The 21,967-nt window shown below is 45.5% G+C and overlaps 1 protein-coding gene across 1 annotated transcript in view; it reads right to left on the bottom strand.

The window, feature by feature from the left end:
• RALGAPA2 (Ral GTPase activating protein, alpha subunit 2 (catalytic)) overlaps positions 1–21,967 on the bottom strand; it is a gene marked incomplete at its 5' end in the record, with an annotated part of 53,957 nt that overhangs the window by 9,208 nt on the left and 22,782 nt on the right. The window contains 15 exons of the mRNA XM_010161463.1: positions 2,274–2,429; positions 3,080–3,203; positions 4,195–4,266; positions 4,556–5,312; positions 7,176–7,359; positions 8,096–8,233; positions 8,400–8,468; positions 8,798–8,908; positions 9,309–9,417; positions 9,715–9,773; positions 10,599–10,727; positions 11,893–12,021; positions 20,668–20,823; positions 21,092–21,190; positions 21,655–21,848. Coding sequence (XP_010159765.1) covers positions 2,274–2,429; positions 3,080–3,203; positions 4,195–4,266; positions 4,556–5,312; positions 7,176–7,359; positions 8,096–8,233; positions 8,400–8,468; positions 8,798–8,908; positions 9,309–9,417; positions 9,715–9,773; positions 10,599–10,727; positions 11,893–12,021; positions 20,668–20,823; positions 21,092–21,190; positions 21,655–21,848 — 2,486 coding nt within the window. The remainder of the gene's footprint in view (positions 1–2,273; positions 2,430–3,079; positions 3,204–4,194; positions 4,267–4,555; positions 5,313–7,175; positions 7,360–8,095; positions 8,234–8,399; positions 8,469–8,797; positions 8,909–9,308; positions 9,418–9,714; positions 9,774–10,598; positions 10,728–11,892; positions 12,022–20,667; positions 20,824–21,091; positions 21,191–21,654; positions 21,849–21,967) is intronic.

The following is a 21,967-nucleotide window of genomic DNA, read 5'->3' as shown; positions in this document are numbered from 1 at the left end:
TGATTGAATCATAGAATCACTGAACGGTTTGGGTCACAGCTTCTCTGGGCAACCTATATAAAAATATATAATGTAAAATAATGTCCATAACCTGGACATGCTGCCCCAAGGGCCTGAGGCGAGGACCCAAGCCCAGCATGCACTAACAGCTCAGGGAGCAAGTGGAAGCATTAAAACACTCGTGATGGTATTGAGTTCACCCATCAGCATTTTCAAGGAATCGGAGAAGTACCCATCTCCCAGAAATTTTACAGGGCTGAGGTGCATCCTGCCTCCACTCTGAGCTTGGAACTTTGCTGAGAAGCCCATGCTAATTTGCACAGAAACACATGCTGGCTTAGGAAGAGCTGTGACAAACGCAACGAAGGCGTTCTGTGTGGAAGCTTATGGAAGATTATACGTTAGGAAAGATCTCTGGAAGGCATCGGGCCCAGCCCATCATTTGCAGCGTGGCCAGCTCCTGGGGTCCATTAGCCTGCTCAGGGCTTTGTCCCTCCACACTGAAATATGCAGTTTGATCCCTGCAGGGTTCCATCCCTATAGCAGATTTAAGGGGGTTTTTAGTCATAAAGCAATTGCTTCGTGGTGTTTCCCATGGATAATACGTACTGGAGCTGGCCCTGTTTCCTCACACATCAAGACCTAGGGCCTGGCAACGACTAAACGCTTTTACTTTTTGTTTCTCGCAAAGAAGAAACTCTCAAGGCAAACACAGGGAAGACAATTAAATGGAATAACCGGACTCTCTCAATGCCTGTGTTAATCCCAGACGTGGGTGGGAATTAGGAGAATTAGTCAAAGAGACCATTTGCAATTAAAACCCGTTTTTCCCCTTGCGGTAGCTCTGTCAGGCTCTCTTCTCCCAAGTGATGTATTACTCAACAGCTAGGCAATATTTCACTGCCTTTGCTATGCTTCCATAAAATCCAGGAGCTATGACTTACAAGGTAAGATTAGACTAGCAGCCCTGATTTGCATAGGAAAAATAAGACTGGGAAAGACAGGGCAGCAATTCTCAAAAACAAGTAAGCCTGCTGCAAAATAATTCCATATCCATGCGGAACAGGGTAAGAATAATTGGACTTAAATGGAAGCAAAGGAGAGGCTACAGGAAATTTTCTTGTGGTACAAAAAGTGGAGCACAGGAATACGTTGCCTAGGGAAACCGTAAAGCATTCATCACTGGAGATTTTAACTAGCAGCTGGATAAATACAGGCCAGGAACGGTAAAAACACAGACAGTCCTACCTTGATAAAGCGACAGACTGCGCAGCATTTAGTACCCACCACAGCCCTACTCCTCTGTCCTGAAGTACTTGGGCTGCGTTTTTATCACAGCCACACAAATCCACCGATACGAAGACACGAGTTGCATACATAAAGAGAACCATGTAATTTTGTTGACTCCTCTTCTAAATGACAGATATCACAACAAAAAAGGAAGGATCTAGCCTCACTATTAAATGCCGAGCAACTTTTCAGGACCAGCAATCAGAAATGCCACCTTTTTATTTCGAGGACAAGCACATGCTGTTTTGAAACTACCTGGATGACGAATGTGATCACCCAGCGACATATTTACAGATCATTTTCAGAGCACAATGGTATCACGTGGCAGACAGGATGGCTGTGGCAGCATTATTAAGGCACATTAGCAACCTATGTAGGACAAGTTGCCAACCTTAATTAAAAAGGCAAAGATTTGGTATGCACCTAAAACCTGCTTTGACTCTAAGCAGCAGTTGGCAAGCACCATGATCTCAAATCACTCGTGGTTGGGAAAGATAAATGGTAAAGTGCCGATACCAACAAAATTTTGGGCTGGGTTCTGGCCACCTCTGAAGCAGAGTGTGGCTTGTCAGAATTGTGAATAACAATATCAGCTGGCTGCTTTTGGTACTATGCTGTCACTCTTTCTCTTCTTTTTGTTACATGCTGGACGATTCGTCTGTAAAAGGTTTTATTATGCTGCGCTTGGTTGTTTTGTTCTACCAAACTACAACAGTTTTGGCAGACAGACAACACAGAAATGGAATTATCCCTAATATTATTACTAATGATGGCATTTGAGGCTACCACGGAAACGAGGGCTGTGTTTCAGCATCCAGAATTATGATGCCATTTAATTCAGCTAAGCGAGTGGCAGAGCCCCACATGGCGCAGCAAAGGTGGGCTGCTGGGCCCAGTTCACCCAGTCTGTTTTCAGTTCAGACCCTAATTTAAGCGCTTGAAGACAACAGATGACGTTTTGAAACCCACAGCAGATTATTTACCTTTTTGGTCAGCGAGTCGTCTGAATCTGATGGCATTCTTGTCGAGACATGAAAAATGATCTCCACGGTGGAGGTAGCGTAATAGGGTGCCGTTTGGCCCGTGCTGCCGTTGCGCTGCAGGCCGCCCATAAACCCGCCGTGTGTGGAGAGATCAACCTGATCGATTTAAAGTCATAATTAGAAGAAATCTGAAAAGACTGGGGAACAATTTAATTATACTTCAAGATGTGGCAAATTCACCACTCAAATTGTGTAGCCGTCCCGAAGAAGGAGAAGTCTTCTCCTGTGGGTTCACGTCAGACCTGTCCCTTTCCCATTCCGGCATTTGACATTTACCAAAAGTAAACATCCCTTAATGAGGCACAAGCCATCATCTATATGGCTATTTCACCTTCATCCAGCTAACAGCAGCAAGGACACAAAAGCATTCTGTCGTGTGCAGCTGCTCTAGGGGTTGGGCACAGCTTAGCAAGCCCACTCAAAGCGTATGTGGAGAGAAAGAATCACGAAAGTACCCTAGAGGTTTATATAGAAGAAATGCCTCTGTGAAGACAAACTCACATGCTTTCCCCGCTGCAGCAGTCCAACCAAAGATGCCACCCCTCTCTGGAAACCCTGCATCACTTAAACCCTTAAAGACGAAAGGCAGCTGCTCCATATTTCCAAAAAATGGTGTGTTCGTGTCATTTAGGTCATTGAAAAACACTAGTGTGTATTAAAATTGATCTTTGAGACTTAAAATCCACGCAGTGACAAAAGCCATTTGTTTTCCAATGTTTTAGCTTGCCTAAATTTACGACTATTACCTCCCAGCCCAGTCCAGCGACGAAATCCTCATAGGCCTGGCTTCCCCTGGCATTGGACAGTATGGAACACTTGTCCTCCTGTCCTTCCGCGATGTAGAACACTGCGATCTTGTGAGTTTCCCGGCTGTAATTAGTCATACAGAGAAAAAGAAGTTAGAAAAAGTTAAAGAAGTTTTAGGTCAGAATACTTTTTTGGATCACCTGCACTCAAAGCTGTGAGCAGGTGACCGTGTTTAACTCTACGGGGCCATTCCTGTAGAATTATAGGAATCATTTGCCTGATTCCACACAAACACATCACCCAATTTCAGTTGCAGAAACGCATTTTCACCATTTTTTCCCCCAGACCACAGGGCAGAGACACCACAGCTCAGAGAGCAGAGCCACGTCGTGGAGCCAAAAGAACGGACGACCCAGTTCCAGTTACAGGGTTAATCACGGACTTTGGTGTGTAGGATTGCCCAGGCGCTAACAGAAGCATAATTTGACCGGCAGAATTTTAATTATAGGGTGATGATATATGAGAAAGAAAAAGCACTGTTAACTTTTGGGTCCTGGCTTGGGTTTTACAAGGCTGGCAGTTGGCTTCTTTGAAAACAAGCTGTGGGGGTTTGGTATGAAAGTTGTTGGAATGCAAGAAAATCGGAACTGTGTGAAGCTGCAGACGTTTTTCAAACAGCTATGTATCAAATGAAAAATAAAACATAACGTGCAGAGCTCTATTCCACCACCACCTGCCTGCACAGTACCTGTATGGGAATCACCTCTTAAAATACTGCTCTGGACAGAGGGATGGTCCTGCAGAAATTAGTCCTGTGCAAGGTGAGCCAAGGCCACCAACATTTTGGAACTTACACCCTCCCCTCTCAGCTGAAGAAAACAGGAATGAGTTTGCTGTGCCCTATTCTTTGCTCCCGGGTGTGAGTGCTGCATGGACAGAGCCAGTGGAAACAGCACATCCCTGCAGGCTCAGAACTCTCCAGAAACAGTCCGTTTCGTGTACAAGTATTTGCATAGCAGCACATGGCATTTCAGTGAAGTTCTGGTTCTGGTGACTCATTCTTTCCTGGGAAACACTAACCTGATCAGTGGCATGGTTTGTAAGAGTTACCTACCACTGTCGGGAATCCAGATTTTTCAGTTCTCGCAGCAATTTTGAATTTTTCTTAAGAAGATGGAAGCTCTTTCTGTACATATATTAAAAAAAATATATTTGAAGGAAAACGCAACACAGTACAGACACAGTATTTTCTCATACCTAAGAGAAGGGAATCAAATTAGCACGATTCAGGTGCTTTTTGAAATTATTAATATAAACAATGTACAGATGTCTGTAAAATAACCACTGAAGGAGGTGTATGTAAAAGTTCAACCACCCAGCCAGATAATCCTCGCTTTCGTAAGTGTGTACACACTGAGGGTAGAAGTGAGAAGAGTAAGAGTACCACAGACACGTTCTGAACCCTCTCTTCCTACCTTCTGTCCCAGGAGTTCATTCCCAAGTCGTTTAGCAACAGGCGACAGAAATAAAATGCAGGATGCGGTGGTTCTTGATGGGCCACCTTCATGCCGAGGTGTGAGCTGCAGTTAATGATATGCTCCTTTTCCTTGGTGCTCTGCCTCATCAGGGCTTCTGTGATGGCTTTCTCCTGGTCAGAGCTCATGCCAAAGGGCGGTGGCGACGGCTCGTTCAGCTTACGCTGGGGATGCAAAAGGCATTCCGGACTGGTGTTGCCAATCTTCTCCAACAACTGGTCAAGGGCGTCTTCTCCTTCTTCCCCCTGAGAAATGTCTTTTTGGGAAAGGAGATGGTGCTCAGGGCTGGCCGAGAGCACAACCGTGTTCGTTGCGCTCTGCTGCGGGAGGCAGCCCTCCAAAGGGCCGTACAGTATTCTGCCATCCCAAGAGTACTTCCCTGAGATATCCCTGACAATTACCCTTACATCCGAGGGGGCTGCCGCTGGCTCAGTGGCTGCCGCCTTCTCCGCAGGGATTTGGAGGTAAGATATAAGGGTGCTATCATTAAACACGAAGAGCTGCAGGTTGGGACTCCGGAAGACTTCCGAGGACAGCTCGGAGGACTCCACATAGGAGTTGTCGTGGTGCTCGCTAAGGAGACTGTGGAGAACGGCAGGGCCGCCTCTGAGCGGGTAGTGGCTCAGGTGATTCACCAGGTGGGTCATGACCATCCGCGCTGTCAGAGGTATCAGTTCCAAGTTCCTCCTCTTCTTTTCTGAAACCGTCCATGGAAAGATACTACATCAATATGAGCTATTAAAAAGAGCATCTGCAAACTGTTTCACGACAACCAAGACAAGCTTCCAAGTCCTTCTGCTCAAGAAGCTGTTTACAATCCCTTTCCAAGCAATTCTACCCATCACACATTCCTGTTTTATTTTATCCCAAGCCCTTTGACGTTTAGGCTACAGGCACACCCAGGACTCCAACACCCAGTCCTGCACACTGATCCCACAAGTTTCACCCAGCGGGTTGAGGTGTTTCTCCTTGCCACCTGCATTCCCAGTCATCCCTGTAGCAAGGGAGGGACAGGGCACAAGCAGCAAAGGGAAAACGGAGATGCAAAAAAAAGCAACTACAACCCAGTGCTTTTCCACCTCCAGCAGCACAGCAGGAAAGGTGATTGGGTGAGGCAGGGAGAGACTTTCTGGACGCCAAGATGTTCCCCGCAGCACAGGCAAATACATCAGTTATTTCATAAATCCAATGTGCTCTGAGTTATGTTGTGCCTCCACTTCTCCGACTGGAACGTTATTCCAGAATATTCCCTTTTATACCCAGAAACCTATTTCCAGGTTTTGTTTGTATTCAGTTCAAACCCTTTTTTCTCTAGTTTGTAGTGCTTCCCCCTGTCCTTGGGATTTAGACCTCCTGATAAACTTTTAACCAACAGGTATATCCCTTTTCAGCCTTTGGTTAGCTCCAGCAAGCCAAAATTCTTCAGCCTCCTCCCATAAAAAAGGCCTTTCATTCTTTTCCTGAATCCCCTAGTTGTAAATCTCTGAATTAATCTTCAAAACCAAGCAAACCAAAGCACTTGCAGGGCACCAACACATCCAAGATGAGAAACATTTCGTTGTACCTAAAACAACCCACGTACCCAGCACGTAACTTCACCTTTCTGCTATTTGCAACACACCCTGCTCAGTAGGAAACCTGCGCAGAAGCGCTTTCAGGGTTTTTGGCCTTTTTGTTAAAACTAAGAGTGCGTACGAAAGAAAACGAGCTGATTCAAAAATAGCACAGGATCGAAACCTGGAAGTACTCCATTAAAGCATCATTGCCAGTGCAACATCATCTCTCTCAACTTCATGTTGTACCTGTACTTGCGATTCTTCCACAGAAACACGTTAATGCACCAAGCGATGAAGTTAAAGTGGACATAAGTCACAGCTGGACAGCCACGGCTGTAAAGGTTATTTTGAACAACTGTTTGAAACGAAGGTGATGATCCCTACAATAAATCACTCAGAGATAAATTATTCCACCCGTTCGGATGCTTCACTTCTAAGCTGACTTGTCAGTAACATAATGTTACTGACACATCATCTCTTTCCCTTAAATGAGCAGGAACGGCACGCTCACACAGCAGCAGAATTTGGTGCAAACCGTACACGTCCTTCTCAAATCCCTCAGAACAGGGCAAATGATCTATGACAACGGAGTCATTTCTACTGGGAATTCAAGAAGGGCAGGTGCATCCTTCCAAAAGGAGTTTGATTTGGGGCTTATTTGTTGAATTTAATTCTATACAATAATAATAAGCATTGCCAAAGGCAAGACGAGTTTCTTTGTGTATCCTTCCTCGGTACAGATTTCTTGCTGTACAGCACCTCAGTGCCATTTTCTTTCTCCCACGATCCTCGTAAAGAGCAACATCAGCAACAAACTCCAACTTCCTATCACAGAGCAACTGAAACTCATCCTGAAAGGGCGCTGCCCAGTTTTCAAGGGATAACTGCTATGCACAGTAAGGAGAAGCACATTTTCAAGGCAGAGATGGAACCTGGGAAGCTTTATTTCCCAACTGCCGAGCGCTGACATGCTGGTCCTCACCACACCCTGTGAAATGTCTTACCCTCGGCGACGGTGAGCAGGTTGCCCAAATCTGCGGAGGAGTGGCACTGGGCTGGCTCCGAGCTCCTGACATTCCCCAGGGGCAAAAACGGGTCATAATCGCTGGAGGAGAGATCCGCCAGACTCAGCACGTAGTGGCTTTGCTGGGTATAGGTGCTGGAGCCATTCACGCAGCAGTGCAGAACCTGCAGGCACCCAAGCATGGCACCGAGGAAGTACTTATTTTGAAAGTACCTGAACAGTCCATTTCAAGTAACTCAAATATTTTTGCAAAGATTATATTCCCCGGCTTGTTGTTTTCAGCATTTTACCTCTCTCTCTTCACCATCCTCTCTCTTCTATGTCTCTGATCTTAACATTTTACATTCTCAACTTCTAATCTGTATGACTTATGCCCACACTGCGAGAATCCATGATCACAGAATCACAGACTGGTTTGGGTTGGAAGGGACCTTAAAGATCATCCAGTTCCAACCCCCCTGCCATGGGCAGGGACACCTTCCACTAGACCAGGTTGCTCCAAGCCTCATCCAGCCTGGCCTTGGATACTTCCAAGGATGGGGCAACCACAGCTTCTCTGGGCAACCTGTCCCAGTGCCTCCCCACCCTCTCCAGGAAGAACTCCTTCCTGATGTCCGAATTCAATCTCCCTCTTTCAGTTTAAACCCATTACCCCTTGTCCTGTCACTCCCTGCCCTTGGAAAAGCCCCCCAGCTTTCTTGTAGCCACCCCAGGCACTGGAAGGGGCTCTAAGGTCTTCCCAGAGCTTCTCTTCTCCAGGCTGAACACCCCCAACTCTCCAAGCTTTTCTTCATAGCATTCACCACAGCTTGGGCTGAAACACTCCTGTGCCTAACAGGATGAGGGAAAGGCACGTCTAACAGCCAGACACAATAAATCACATACCTTCCTCGTACTCACCCTGTAAATATAGTCCAGCAAAGGAGCTTTGGATCCATGTTGATCTTCAAGAACCCCAGCAGACACCGGCTCCAGCAGCATTTTCATGGGTAATGCCATACACCAATCCAACAAGCAGAGCAGCAGAGAAACTATAAACTAAACAGAAACATGGAACACAGTATTTAGGTGTATTCCATTAAATTCCCCCAAATATAAAGGCATGAGTTTGAAAATTTAAAATATGACAGTGGTTCAAAGCGACTTTGTTTAATAACTACTCAGACAGCACAAGGGATGGAGACTGCTCTTCTCAGCGACACACCTTTTTATCTGCTTCCACAGAGGAGTATTCGGCGCTCGGCAGAAGGAATGCAATAGTGGCCACAAGGATCTACATCAAAACAAACAAAATTCCAGAGACATGTTTAACTCTAAAGACAGAGCGTGAGCTTCATTTGAAGAGGGTCTGGAAAAGGTTAAATTCCCTAAGGAACATCTGACTGCCCTTGTGGATCAATATAAATCCAAGTTTTATTGGGCATTTTGGAAATAAATCATACAAATGACAGAAGTGCACCAGTCCTAGGACTGCAGGGAGTGCCTCTGCTGAGAGTGACTGCAGAGAAAGCTGACAACATCACAGGTGCAGTACCTCAAGAAAGGAATTCAGACAACTTTGCATACAGTTTCCAAACAAACATCTCAAAGAAGCGGACATACTTCAGTAATTTTTCTGGACAGAGAGGATTCGTACTTCTGAAGCTTCTGCCAGTACGAAACCAGCAGCTGAAGAACGTCACAGGCCACCTGGGCCACCAGTTTGTTAGAAAACTGGAAGAGAAGAAAAGGCAATTAAAAGGCAAATAAAATACCCAGCTACAAAACAGTGCACTCAGCTTTTCTACGCTCTAGGTGATCTGGCATCTATACTAACAATTCCAACTACACAGTGTCAGGCATAGGGAACAGCAGGCTTGACGTCATCATGCAACCTTAACTCAGATAACGAGCTGCCAATCCCAGGCAAAGTCTCGGAGCTGGGAGCCACCTTTTCGGAGATGGCAATACCGCATCACCACGTGGAAAGGCCCGCGCAATTGCACGTTTGGCAATGGTCAGTGCTGCAAGCGATGAAAAGACTGACCAGCAGGCTGTGCTCCCTACAGTCAGCAGCGACTGAACAAATGGAAATCCCTGTTTTAGGCAAGATTAGAGAGCGTCACAGTAATACCTTCAGCGTCACGCCTATGACATTGATTGCTTCCTTCACTTGGGGGTGGTTTGTGCACTGCGTTAGCTCTTCGCATATCCAGACTCCAAGGCCACAGACGGCTATGCATCTTTTTTAAGGGAAAAAGTGGTTTTGTCAGGAGCTTTAGAAGAAGTTTTTGAAAAAAAAGAGGAAAGAAGAGGAAAAGAAATGCAGAAAGATGCAATCTCTCTTTTCCCTCTCTCGGATCACACGAAAGGTCAACGCTTTCGTGGCGCAGGGCGGATCTCACCTCAATAAGGCCAATGCAAGAACCCGTTGACGTAGGGTCAAACCACAAGGCAGTAGTAGCAACTCGGCTGTACAAGCACCGAAAAATAAGTAACGAGAAAGACTTGCCCATCTTTTCTTTTGCTCAGAATTTTACCTTGCAGCTTCACTTGGCTCCTCCGTAGCATTCTTCAATAAAATATTTATAAGGTAGCACTGAAATAATAAAATAAAGCAGAGTAAGCATCTTTTTCATATTCCTACTTCAAGTTGTTTAATTCTGACACAGGTACAAGTGAAAAAACTGTAATTCTTAGTCTACTCTTACAGCATTTTTACTAGAGGACAACTCCCCGTCACAACTCAAGTATGTAGGCCCTCATGGGTACATCTGACCCAAAATCATGTACAAGATGGAAAACGACTCATTTTCAGAGCTGATGGGTATTTACAAACGGTGGGTGATGATAATACAAACTCCAGCGTTTTAAGCAAGCCATGTTTGGAAAAATCTAAAAATCTTCTGTTTTTAATACAGAAGAGACATTTTTAAGATCAAGTCTGCTTTAAGGCATCCCCACGGTGAAAAATCATTCACAGAAGCTGATGGTTGTGTCCAACAGCGGAATTTTCTTAATGTTTCACTGTAATGCCAATAAGGCAAAAACCATCTTCCCCTATGTACAGCGCACACCTCTTAAACGATGGGCTAATATACACAGGCACAACGACCGTGTATTCTTATTTGAATAAGACCACCACCACCACTTAACGAAGTGACCTGACAGGCAGCCGGATGGAAAAAACCACGTTCAACCACAGCCAGGTTGCTCTCCTTGGAAAGAAACTGCAGTTGGCTTTGGTCATTTCACCATGCATGCTAAGCAAAGCAACGCTTACCAAATAAATCCATAACACGTGTGCAGATGGGGGATTTGAGGGGTTCGTTTGTTAAACAAAAACGTACAGTAAGAACAGAGTGAGCGAACAGTAATAACACGTCCGGTGACCCAAGGATTTACTGACCAAACGCAGCTTTACCTTCACATCTGCGGTTCCCACAACGATCTCACCAGCTTCGGAAATGGGCCGCAAGAGGGGGATTTCCTGGTAGATATTTGGAAAGCAAACCAGAGAACCAAGGATGGTGTGAGCTTCTGAACGGGGAGCCTAACAGAGGGAAAGAAAACAAAAATATTCCTGAAAAACCCTTCATAAGGTTATAGTGTGCTCTGCTTTTTCCCTGAGGCTGAGCAGCTCCTCCAGCAGGGACCTGGCCCCGCTCCTAAGCCTATTCTACACGTTTAGTATCTCCTTTGTCCTTACACAACCCAACTGCCAGCACTTCGGTGTCAATAAATACCAAACCACCTAAAGGAAAGCTGAGTGCGAGTTTTAAGCACTGATCCAGCGCTAATATTAGCTGATTGTGTGACACGAAGGGCAGCATGATGCACTCCAACTGACTGGATACACGGTAAAATTGTGGAGAGAGATTCCTATTTCAATAAACCCATCAAAAGCTACATGGCGTGAACTATAAATGCATTAACTACTGCCACGTAATCTCGTGTAACGTCGAAAATATAAGGCACACTAAGCTTTATGCTCGGGGGAGAAATGGAAGGTGGTGCTTGGGGGTCTATTTCCCCCTTGGAAAAGCTGAGTTTTCATTTCTCATTAGCACTTTATGCTTTGGATCAATGATCAGGCCGATCAGATATTTCAAAATGACAAACGAACGGCTGGAAAGCCTTTGAGGAAGGCTAGAAGAGGCACAGGTAGGCTCACATTTCCATCCCTGCGCAAAGCCGCCCGCTCAGCCACACATATGTCAAGAGCACAAGAAAAGCTCTTGGCCCAATGGATGGAAGGGTCCCCCCCTGCACCAGTGTTTTAGGTACAACAAAGCTTTGCTGCTGAAAAACAGGATTGCCAGACCTCGATCCTTATCTGGGCATCATGGATTTGCCATTTTGTTAATACCTTGGGAATTTGAGCGATGAGAATCACATTTCTATTACTGCTGATATTTAGTAAGAAATCCTACATTACCAAAAGAGCTCCATACATTCAGTATTTGCTCTCTGAACAAAGCTCCTGAGATTCCAAAATGCTGCTTTTAACACACGGGCCGGAGGGAGGACAGGATTTCTCACACTTGAGCCTTTTGATGAAAAACCTTTGCAACATGAGTATGTCGCCTTATCCCACGATCTCACACCTCAGCTGCTGTGGGATCTGCCCCAGAAGCCCCGTTTGGCACCGCACTGCTGAGCCTTCCCTGTTCGAGTGGGGAGACCCATGCCTGGGGACAGGACACGGCCACACTCACCTCCAGCAGGTCCGTGCTCAGAACCCTGGCCGCTGCGGTGATGAAGTCTCCGATCAGCATCGTAAAGCCAGGTAAGCCCAGGAAGAAAAACCAAGGTGGGCAGTGCTTTATGACGGTATGTAAGATATCCTGAAAGAGAAGTTACCTGTTTGGAGGAGAAATAAGCAAAAAAAACCAGCCCCCCCAAAAAAGGGAGGGTTCAGGAAGATTTAACTCTGCGATTCACCAGTTCCACACAAATCAAGGTGATAATCTGCAGAGCCACACAGCTCTACGCGCAACTAATCATCATGTAGCAACCACCACGTTCCGCTGCAGAGGCATTTAGTAGGAAAAGCACATTTTGGGAACATCTGTACTCTTAACTTCCTGTTAAAAAACCCCAACAGACTCCCAGGCATCTGTGTCTAAGCAGAACTGTTCTCCTCTTAAACAAGACTTTGGATTCAGAACACTCAAACCGTTAATTTAAGAAGAAGCGCAACACCACTCCAAATGAGGTATTTCCTAAAAGCCCGTTACTCCAGATTCCATAGGTGTGAAACCACGGGCTGACGTGGGAGCAGCTCAAGGCAGCTGCTGCGCGGTGCTCCAGCACACCCCGGATCCCGCGCTGTTCTGTGCTAGCCGACAGCCTCAGTGATGTCAGGTGCAAGGAGTGATCACACACAGCACGATCACACAGCTCAACCTGTGTTAAGTACAGCATTCCAAGTCACTCCTCTACATACAGATCGCAAATACAGATAGGCCTCAGGGGAAAAAGGAGGTTTGGGTAAACTTTTGAGGGAACAGAGGGATTTTGGGGGTTTAGGAAATAGCCCTGTGCAGGTAACAGCCCACCAGCCTCAGCTTTGCTCTCGACGTTGCCCTGTGACGCAGAACACAGTTGGGATGATCATTTCAACTTGAATCCTTCCACATTTCAACCCTTCAGTCGCTTCACATCAGAGCAAAGCTTCTGTATTTAAGATTTCTTTCCTCCAGGGTTTCAACAGGTTTAAAATTAGGGACAAAACCTGCAAAACCCTCACCCGCAACACAGTATTTGCTGAAGAATTGGGTAAAGCTGTTTCTGCATTGAGCAGAAAATGATTTTTCACCTCAATAAAATGCCAAAGAAGTGGTGCAGAGGAAAGCCACTGTCAGTGCTCATCCTGACTGGCTTCACAATGTGTTAAAGCAGGCTCACACTTTAGTCCCTGCACACGTCCGTATGCTCAGTTTCCGCATCAGAAAGCAAAGTAGTCAAACGCCTTTTTCGCAATATGGAGAAATGCTCTAACTACACCAGCATCTTCCTGAACACCCCAGCACCTCGGTGTTCGGCTGCGTGTTTACAGCAGCAGCATCCTATGAAATAACCCTGCTAGGTATTTTAAATAAATAATACTCGGTTTTAGCATAGTAGCACATACTGCTTTCCCTTTCCTGAATAAGCGAAAATGCCACTCGAGTTAATGTTTAAACTAGTTTTAATCACTTCCTTTGATACATGTTAAAGTCAATATCGGTCAACGCAAACATTCGCAAAGAGGGAGCAGATGGATGCAGCAGCTCATAAAGCGGGGGGTAAACTCACACCCCGAGCAGAACAAAAGACCCACCTTTTGATAATTAAGGGTCCGATTAACGCACCAGGCTCCTCACAACACAACGCACCTGCAATGGCCAGCGCAGCCTGGTACCAGGGTGGGTTTGGTCTGGGAATAATTGGGTGTCAAGCCGCGGAGCAGCAGATGGGAGTACACGGCTGTTGACATACGCCACCTTAAAAGAGCTGGTGCTAACCTGGCCCGAAAGGTGATGCGATGCACAAAGAGCTGCTGCAAACAACTGCCTGAACGCCTGCTCTCGCTCTGTCAATCAGCCCTGAAACTGTCGCACAGCTCCCCCGACTCTTTGCTGTGGTCACTGGATGTGACACTTGGAAAGCAAGGATAACAAAGCCATGGCAAAGCCCTGGCACTAATACAGTAACGCATGTCATTTTTACAGCACAGGGTAACTAATACAAGCTTACAAAGGCTGGGACAACACACCCATTCCAAACAGCTCTAAGAACGCATTGCTTGGATCGACTTGCTGTTTTAGAGATGTACTACAGCCAAAAAATACAAATCCTTTTTCATAGTAAGACACCTTTGAAAAATTTATTTTGAAAAACTAATGAAACAATCCTCAACTTTTTTTTTTGTTCTGTAGCTTCAATTCACAGTGCAGACCGTACGCTGCGGTGATACCACATGCACCTAATCGGTAACAAGTATGGGTGCACAAGGGTCCAAACAAAAGCGTGTTGAGCCCAGGAGGGAGAGGGAAGAAATCCCATCCCAGGACTGCGCTCATGGGTAAGAACGGACTGCTCTCCCGTGTTCCCCAGTTAGCACCCTTGGGCTGACCACCCAGCTAGCAGCAGCATGGTTTCACACAGTAACTCAGCAGCACAGCGAGCTTATCAGAGGAGCCAGGCTGATGAGAAAGGCACCGAGCGAGAACATATGTCCTATCGACGATACAGCAAAAAATCAGGTAATTCAAACAGAGGCAAGTTGTTTCCTTCCCTTCAAAGCGCTGCTCTGTAAACGTAAACTCTGCTCGGCGGCTTACAGCCTGGTAAATGAGTCACTTTAATTGAACGCTATGTACACAGTAACTGGAAAAACACAAGCAATAAGAAAAACATATGGTGATGGCAATAGAAATTGGTTTACTCACACCATACAGCGCCGTTTCTTTACTTCTTTCATAATTGACCTTTAGAACAACAAACGTGTAAAATAATTTTGGTTTATTACAGCTCCCAAACCTTTCAGTGATTACCCAAAATGAAAATTTAAAAGGAAGTATTCATTCTGGAAGCATTTCCATTGTTTACATAATTGCACAGCTGTAATTTAGTGTTCATGTTGTTAAAGTGGAAAAAAAAAAAAAAGAGGACCATTATGGACTATTTCCATTCAAAATGATGCTCCGTAGGGTTAGAAATGGGGAGGAAGAGAGGGAAGGGGCAATCACATGCGTGTCCTCCTCAAATGCGTTAACCCTATGAAGGGCATGACATGTTGGTACAGGTTGATCTAATGATCCACATCATAAGGTCATCGACATCCACTGAATAAGTGAAGAAAACCTATGCAAGTTCACCGAGAGGCCAATTACAACATATTCTTCACCTCATTTCTGTCCGGGCTTTTGCAGATCGCAGGTGTAACCAGGTGGCTGGCCATCTGCCCTCATCACGTTCCCAACTGTCCCTCCACGGGAACAATATGGATTTTGCACTGAAAGTTCACTCTGTCCTCTGCCGAGACACCTCACGGGGGGTGATACCTAGAGCGTGGGCAAGACTATGCATTTACACCCGACTTATGTGGTAAATCCTTCATGTTTCTTTATTTTAAAGCAGCCAACGCTTCCATTTACTCATCCCAAGTTCTCCTAGCTATCATTGCATTTCAGGTAAGAGTTACTTTGTCAAAAATGAAGTTCCAGTAAGGATTGGTGAATTATTTTGACACCCTCAGCATGCACAGGATTCAGAAAATCCATTTAAACTCAACCTCCAAACAAAGATGTATGTGCTAAAACACCTTGTGAGCGGAGCACAACAGGGAGAGACCGTGCGAAGCAGAACGGTGTGCTGCACTGATAAAACACATGCAGGGGCACACGAACAAACGTTTGGGAGATCCTGAAGCTACAGTCATGGCTGGAGAGCTGGAGGAAAAGGTGTGAGCAAAAGGGAAGGGAGAGGGATGTAGCCTGTTTCAAAAACCCTATTTCCATTCTGGACAGAGTTCAGAAACCCTCACAAAGGATTTTAAACAGTGGGCACTCCAGCAGGATACTGCTGGGAATGCAGAACCCAGACCATGGAAGGGAAATTTGGGTGGGGTGGAAGTTAGAAAGAGAAAAAAGCATTACCAAAAAAAGAACAGAGCTACCAAACTTGTTCCAGAACACACAACCCCTGTAGTTGGCATTACCTGGCTCTCCCTTTCTCCCAGCCAACCCCTGTAGCTGTTTTTCTTCAGCGCTTCCAGCTTATCCTACTGTGAGCAAGCAGAGATTGCCTGTGAGACCTTGTGTTTGTCTTTGTGTCCCTGCTGGAATCATGCTGTCTGCTAGCACTTTTTCACAGCACGTAATGGGGGCACACTCGCACATTTTCTAAGGAAGGGAGACATAGGGGAGATTAAAAGAGCAAGAAAATCATGGCAGCCACTGGAAGAAAGTCACAAGAAACTAAAATACGGGCATCTAAGACATAATAGACTGTACTATGACTATTTTCTCCAAAACGGCAGTCTGGAAAGGAGTCCACGATGCATTATGGTTTCTGAAATGCTGTACAACTAAGAGTCCTCATGCTCACCATTATCAGGCAGAAACCCAGGCAAGATGTACTTACTCCACAGCACGCAAAAGCGAAGCTGCTCCTTCCTTGTACCTGTAGAAGACAAGGCTCTACCCGGCTAATACACGTCCCCATGAGCAGTACCCATGGCTGAGCAGTCAAGAAGCTGTACATGGCTCCTCACTGCTGAGGAAGGACTTAACAGAGAGATAGAAACGCTCACAAGTACTTTCATTTTTTACTCTTCAGATGAACGTTAACGCAAATAGGTAATAAATACAGCTTCTCCGGCAGCAACTCTGCTAAGAAGCGCTTCATAATATAAATTAGCCGTCCTGTACAGAGCGCTACGGTCAATCTTTCACCATTGGCGTAGCTTCCTTTCCATAGTCAGTGTATGTTAAACTCAGAGATGTACAGATGAGCATAGCGCACACTAGCGTATCACCAGCTTTATTGAGTATTTCATCTACACCACCCTTTCACTCCTACAAGGAATCAAGCGCAGAACATAGCCATTAACTTCTCTGCCTCCAGCTGGGCCGCATCCTGCGGGCAGCCCGGCCTGCATGTGCTGAAATTTAATCACTGAGGACATCTGTCAACTCATTCGGATTTGGGCTTTCTTTTTCTCCATCCATATTCAAAGTCAGTTCTGCCCTTCACATCCCTAAGCTAAAAGTAGTCATCAGCACGGTCTCTGTCCTTGTCTATTAGATGTCCCTTCCACAGAGAATGCCTGAAGTCCCTACCTTTTATTATCTTCCTTAACATCCTCTCACACATACAGGCACTCTATTCCAAATCTGCTCTGGCAAGGCAGTATAATTGTACATTTATTAAACTGCTTAAAACTCACTTCCAAAGCTGGACCCCTAACTACCCTGCCAGCTCCCTGCTCAGAACACCTCTCCCAGGCCAAACCACAGCAGCACGTGTTGCCAAGAGGTTGCCTTGAGCACATTAACAGATGCCAAAGCCCTGGTAGGAGCGTTGGCTTTCCAAAACAGTGATACCTGTAAACCAGTGAAAACCTGCCTCCTCTTTGACAGTGGAGCCACAGGGTAAGCCCCCAACTTGCACTGCGTCCTCTTCTCCAACCAGCAGTGCCAAGTCATGTACAGAAATAGGACAGTGCCACAAAAACCCACAGAAGTTTTAGGGGCAAAACCACCAGTAATCCAGAAGGATTATTTACGTAACAAAAGTACCAGAACTGGGGAATCGGAGTTACCTCAACAGCTGCTTTTCTGAAAAGGGAGCTGAATAGCATTAGTAGTACTTTGGAATTGTGTATTGGTGCTCATGTTCAGCAAAACCAAGGAAGCTATGGAGCAAGGAGATGCTTATGGACTTTCCAAGTTCATGAAGCAAAAACTGCTGCTACCATAAGCAACCAGTAGCAATAATAAAGTACATTTCCCAGTTCAGGTATTTATAAAATCTGTGCATTGCAGTAGTACTGTGGTTTAATTTCAAAAGCTGTATTTATTGTCCCAGTCAAGAGACACATATAGTTGCCATCACTGCAACAGGGGGGTTTAGGCACCAGCCTCGCCAGAGACCACAAGGCAGCAATGCCCAAACTGCACCTGACATACCCTAAAACTCACCTGAAAAGGTGATGCAACTGTTGCAGAGAGTTGTTCCCTTCCTCAGAGACATTTGTTGTTAAGCCACTTCCACATGGACAAATTAGATGCAGCTCATTACCTATCTCCTATCTCCTCTCTCATCCGCTAATTGCTGCATCTTGAACTTGGCGTGCCATGGGAGTTTCCCATGAAACACATCCTTCCACTGCTCTTTTACCTACCCCCGACACAGGCCTGAACATCAGGCTGCGGGGAATAATACTGTGTTAATTCACAGGCATATTCAAAACAGTGAACCCATCAACACCCGTCAGGAATCTCATATACTCATTTCCGCAGGGAGTGGAAAGAGACGTATTTCACAAAGAAACCTGTCTGATGCTAACTAAAATATTGATCATCACATTCAGGCTGCAAATTTTCCAACTGCACCTTTTGTCAAATTCCACAGCCACCCCAAAAGTAGCACAGGTGACTGCCAGGGCTCGATCTCCCTTTCTGTTGCTCGGCCCCCCAGACTCTCGAGTTGCACCAGTCACATACAGAAGGAAGATTCCTCCCCGAGAACTCCCCACCCTTTCTCCTGTTCCACAAGAGCAAGACACTGATTTGCAAACCAACTCTGCCCCAGAGTTAATTTTGGGGTGCAATAACATAAATCCTAGAAACTGTGGTTGGGCAGGGAGAGATTGCACAGTGCTATGAAGAACCAGGATCAGTGTTCCAGTGATCCTTGTGCCCCATGATGTAAGAAGTTTATCAGGTAACAGCATGTCCCAAAAATCACTGAGAGGTACAAATATCCCCAAATCAGCACTGGTACTGTGTCATGGGCATTATCACCCCGTTCCTTACAGGAAGCTGGGAGATCCTAGGGTAGCAGCGTGATTTCCAACACACAATTTATGCTTTGCTAGTGAGGTAACACAGCTCCATAGCCAAGGAAAGCAAAGCTGGAAGGACATAACGGAAAACTCCTGGTCAAGTGTGCCACCAAGAGGCAAATAAGCCAAACTCCAGCAGGGCAGGGAAGAACAAAGAGCAGCACCGGTCTGCAAAATACCGGGGAAGCCCTGGAATGATGTGCAGCATGGGGTCTGTCTTCACTCCGTCTTCCTGAACTCGTGGCTTGTAGCTCAGCACAAGGACGGAAATCCAGTGTGCAGGGAAGCAAGAAGCTTAACATCTCTGGAAAAGTTATTGACACCAAAACATAATGAACAGCTCCACAAGCAGCAACTCCTCCTTTTAAAAGTCTTCCTGTATCCATGTAGGAAAGAGTTCTCGAGGAAGCAGTCAGATTTCCAACACCAGAGCACCTTTTAGCTTAGAAAAAGGGAGCTGAACACCTCTGAAAATCCAGCCATTTCATGGAAATGTGCAGATGAATACAGCCTAAGCCTTAAAATCCCTGACATTTCCCACCCCTATGGCCCTGTGGGAGCAGTGGCTGCCACACTGACTAAAGGGTGTTGGTTTTTCCAAAGATAAAAGTGAATTATTTTTTAAAATCTGATTTCCATCAGGCTTTAAGGTTTCCCAAACTGTGTGGTTTAGGTGAGAGGATTTAATGATGTGTGCTTTTTAAAACTCAGGGGGTCTGCCCGTGGTGGGTGCTACCGCACAAGGTTTTTTTGCAGGGGAATGAGGTTACCCTGTACGCCAAGTAGTGTTAAACTGTCAGAAATCTGAGAGGCATTAGTGAAGTAATGAGAGTAACAAGCTATTCCTTACTCTCTGGTCACATACCAAGAGTGGCAAAAAGTAAAGATGCCACTACACTTCTCTTTTTCCCCATTTCTGCTTTATAGACGGCAGACGCTTATGGGTTTTTCTAAGCTGCAGCAGCAGCCAGGACTCAGAGATTCTTCCCGAAGAAAACCCTCCCCTTCCCCATTATCTATTTAAAAGGAAGATTTTCCAAAAGCTCTTAACTTTTCAGGAGGGGAACTGAGATGTAGAGGGCAAGAGGCTGGTAAGGAATCATTACTTCTTTCTTTCAGCCCAGAAACAACCTGACCCATGTGAGACCCAACACTGCCTGCTGCCATACCAGGGACCAGAAACCACTCTGGGAAGCAGAAGCGACACTGCAAGTTTTCCAGAGGGGTCTGTTGCCCTCTGCCGGCATCCACAGCATGGCTCTAGCCATTGCTTCTATCACACTACTCCTTTTAGGGAAGAAAACACACTCCTACAGCTGTAACAACATGGAAGGGATTTTAAACATTCTCTGTTTTGTCTAAAGAGTATTTATTACAGTTTTCAGGAATACTTAGCTGTTTCTGTGGCCCAATAAACTTCCTGCATCTCAACAGATTAAGCCTTTTCCTCTCAGGCCAACCCACTGACCTAGAAATGGTATTTCTGGATGGAAATGGGACTCTTTGGTAGCCCCTCTTGGTTACGGCAAGAAAAAAATGCGCTGTCGCATTCTCCCTTCAGTCCCCTTTGCCCTGGGTAGCAAGAGCTGGTGTGACAGCTTTAAACATCCCCGTGCAATGCAGTGGGACAGAAACCCACCACAGGTTACTCCTCGGCAATGTATGGAAACCACGAGAGAAGCATCAGCGTGCACCTGTGATGCAGCTGGGACACTCACAAGTAAGTTTTTTAAGAATCTGTAACTGGGAGAGCAGTGAGAATTTAGGATGACGGAAACTAGAGAGAGGTACAGACTAGGCTACGTGGGATAATGACACGCACCAATTGTTGCAAAGCACCGCGTCCTTTCTGCTCCAGACCTTCAGGTATGAAAACACAGCCATGTCCATTGGCACACAGTAATAAATTCATTTTTTAATCAAGTAGAGCTTGTACCTGGTCTTCACTCGTTAAGCCAAGGTGCATCACAAAATAGAAATGAACCAGGAAATCAGAATTAGGGAGAACATCTTGCCGCCGTGTCATCATGGCACAGATCAGCCTGTAGGCCTGCAGTTTGCCTTCCTTGTATTCGCTCGGCAGCGTGGTGGCCTGAGGAGAGCAAAAACCAGGCATCACCGCTCTGTTTTCTAGTAGCCAGCTGATGCAAAACTGCATCTTCAGCAGCTATTCCATAAAGCAGATCTGTTCTGTGTGTTTATTTACATACAGATTCAAGCCCAAACAGCCTTTGGAGGGTTATTGGTCTTCTCATCCCAGCAGCGACGATACAAATTAAAAATAATGCAACTAAACATGCAGAAGTTCAGTACCAATGGAGAAGAAAACACTATGTGTGAGAGTTTTAGAAATAACGTACCTTGAACAGCCACGATGCAAATATTCTGAGTGGAGGAATTAAGACAGGAGGAGAGGGACTAGACTGATTGTCCACACTTATGGCAAGGTTGTCCCGTATCTAATGATTTTGAAAGAAGAGTTAATAGAACTGATCATTACTACATTAATGCTCTTTGTTTCATATTAATAGTTTTAATTTCATTTTATTTACTATATATACACTGAAGCCAGAACTACCAGGGAAGCTTGTTCCACAGTGCTTCCCCACAGACTAAGCACATATTTTGGGTCATCCCATGGGCTTTTGCACCAAATACCAACACTTGCAGTATTCTATTCCATACTTTATTTTCCTTGCTACTGTGTCCTCACCCCACTTAAACTAACTCATTAAATTCTCTTCTTATTGAACAGAAACATACTCTGCTGGGGATACCTACTAGGAACCAAGAGTATCTTTATTTCAGACTCCTCCAAAGCTCACACTTACGGTCAGACACGAATACTAAACCACACTTCATAGTGCGTTTTACAACAAAACCAACCCCATTATCACTAGATGTAAGCATCATGTACAAATACCTTTGCAAGTTTATACCACAGCTCATAAAGGTACCCAAACACTTTGGCGTGGATTTTAGGCGACTGTATATTGTTCACATCTCCAAGAATTCCCAAGATCCTCCTCCACAGCACGGCAGCAGAATCGGGATGCCAACCAATAAGGCTTCCTCCAGCAATTATACTGCAGTCATCAGCAAGGAACTCACTGCTGTCTGCAAATTCAGGGAAGGTGGGTTTCCATGAGGTGGAAATGCAACGTACAGTATAAATCTGGTTGATAAAATCGGAACATTACTCCTTCTAGCCATCCTCCAGCTCAAAAGCATTCTCT

This window comes from Eurypyga helias, unplaced genomic scaffold (genome assembly GCF_000690775.1).
Source record: "Eurypyga helias isolate BGI_N326 unplaced genomic scaffold, ASM69077v1 scaffold35590, whole genome shotgun sequence".
In the NCBI taxonomy this organism is placed as follows: Eukaryota; Metazoa; Chordata; class Aves; order Eurypygiformes; family Eurypygidae; genus Eurypyga; species Eurypyga helias.
The sequence above is the reverse complement of the archived record's forward strand: the minus strand, read 5'-3'. Positions and strand labels throughout refer to the sequence as shown.